General features: G+C 38.8%; 1 protein-coding gene across 1 annotated transcript in view; it reads right to left on the bottom strand.

Annotated features, from left to right (window-relative positions):
* LOC106530716 (dystrophin) overlaps positions 1-1,750 on the bottom strand; it is a gene marked incomplete at its 3' end in the record, with an annotated part of 355,898 nt that overhangs the window by 126,743 nt on the left and 227,405 nt on the right. The window contains 1 exon segment of the mRNA XM_014026406.1: positions 687-802. Within this exon segment, the coding sequence (XP_013881860.1) occupies positions 687-802 (116 nt within the window).

Consider the following 1,750-nt stretch of genomic DNA (forward strand, 5'->3'; position numbering starts at 1 on the left):
ACTTGGGTTGTTACCGACATCTGTTGAAAATTTCATGTCATTAGCACCTCTAGTAATATATTTACTGAGAAAAATGGTGACGTTTTACCTGCTGTATGTCTTGCTTAAAATAGGTTTAGATACATTCCTGAAACACCATCACAACACATAGAAAAACCGTTAATCAATCATGAGGACAGGATGTCTGCAYGAGTGTCTGCGATTCCGCCGTAGGCCTGTAGTGGGCGTACCAGGCACTGAAGAACCATGTATTTATAGACCGTGACATCCGGTTTTCCAGCAGCATTGGTTTCATGCCTGCCTTGAGAGCATTAAATCACCATTCACTCCAGTCACTGGTGTTGTACGGTCCTTCTCCACATTTTAATCTATTCAACGGTCAGGCGGTTTCGTCACGATTTCAGTTGAACACTAAATTTTCGTATACAGGCATGGACACACAGATACCATTTAAACACACTAGGTTCAGATGAGACCTGCCTGTTGAATTTAAAGCTCTGCAGCTGTAGCAGATACTACAGCAGCAGGTATGACAAGCAGTTGCATTRTTCAAACAACACTTTCATTTCCTCACATTAGCACTTAGAGAAGTTTGTGTTTTACATTTGATTAATCTAATGTTATTTCAGTTTACACCTCCGGTCCTCCACACTGCTACAAGCAGAAGTTCAGCAGATGATTTTTACCCTCGGGGTCCAGCAGCCTCTCGATGCCCAGGTGTTGTTCTGCCTTACTAAAGGCGTGCTCCAGTCTTTCCACCGACGTCTTCTTGTCCACCGAGCTCCAGTCAAACAGCTCCGGTCTGTCAGGATGACACAGAACTCATGAGCACTGACGCTTCAGAACCACCAGGTTTGTGTGTCAGTTTATCAGGTTATAGTTTCAGAGTCAGTGTTTACGGGGAGCCTACTTCCACTCATGTTTACTAAATATTACAAAACCATGTGTTTTACTGGACTACACCTTTAACAACATTAACAACATTCACCAAAATGTCTCCAAACTGTTGCAGCGATTCCCGATTTCCTCCTTTTGTTTTAGGGCTTAGCTTAGGTCACTGTGACATCTGAACCTGTTTTATCTCAGTTTAGTTTCTGTGTTAAGAAATTTGCTGACCTTTGAACCCAGATTGACACTGATTAAAGATAAAAATGAGAATCAAACTGAGACATTTGTCAAACAAACTGAAACAAATAATTCCTGATAGTAGATTGGTAGTAACTGATTCTACCAGTTTATAGCTGTAGTAATATTAGTAGTAGTAGTTGTTGTGTTATTTTGGTAGGTTATATGATTTCTAGTAGTTCTAATGGTTTTCCACTAATTCTTAATGGTAGTACTTCATGTATATTCTAAAAATTTTAGTTGTACCTGTGGTACAAGGTTCTATAATTCTTTGTTGCAGTAGTTGTAGATTGTACTAATACTCAGTAGTACTTGTAGTAGTTGTTGTAGATTCTACCAATTTTAAAATAGTCATAACTGCAGTAGTAACACTAGTAGCAGYACTAGTTTTAATGGCAGATTCTACCAATACTTAGAAGTAGTTTTTGATGTAGTAGCAGTAGCAATAGTAGTACGTATATTTCATCAGTTATTATTAGTAGTAGTAGAAGTAGTAGAAGTGGCAGATTCTACCAATACGTAGTAGTAGTTGTAGTAGTAGTAGTGGTAGTAGTAGTAGTAGTAGTAGTAGTAGTAGTAGTAGTAGTAGTAGTGGTAGTAGTAGTGGTAGTAGTGGTAGTAGTAG

Source organism: Austrofundulus limnaeus, unplaced genomic scaffold (assembly GCF_001266775.1).
Source record: "Austrofundulus limnaeus strain Quisiro unplaced genomic scaffold, Austrofundulus_limnaeus-1.0 Scaffold551, whole genome shotgun sequence".
Lineage (NCBI taxonomy): Eukaryota > Metazoa > Chordata > Actinopteri > Cyprinodontiformes > Rivulidae > Austrofundulus > Austrofundulus limnaeus.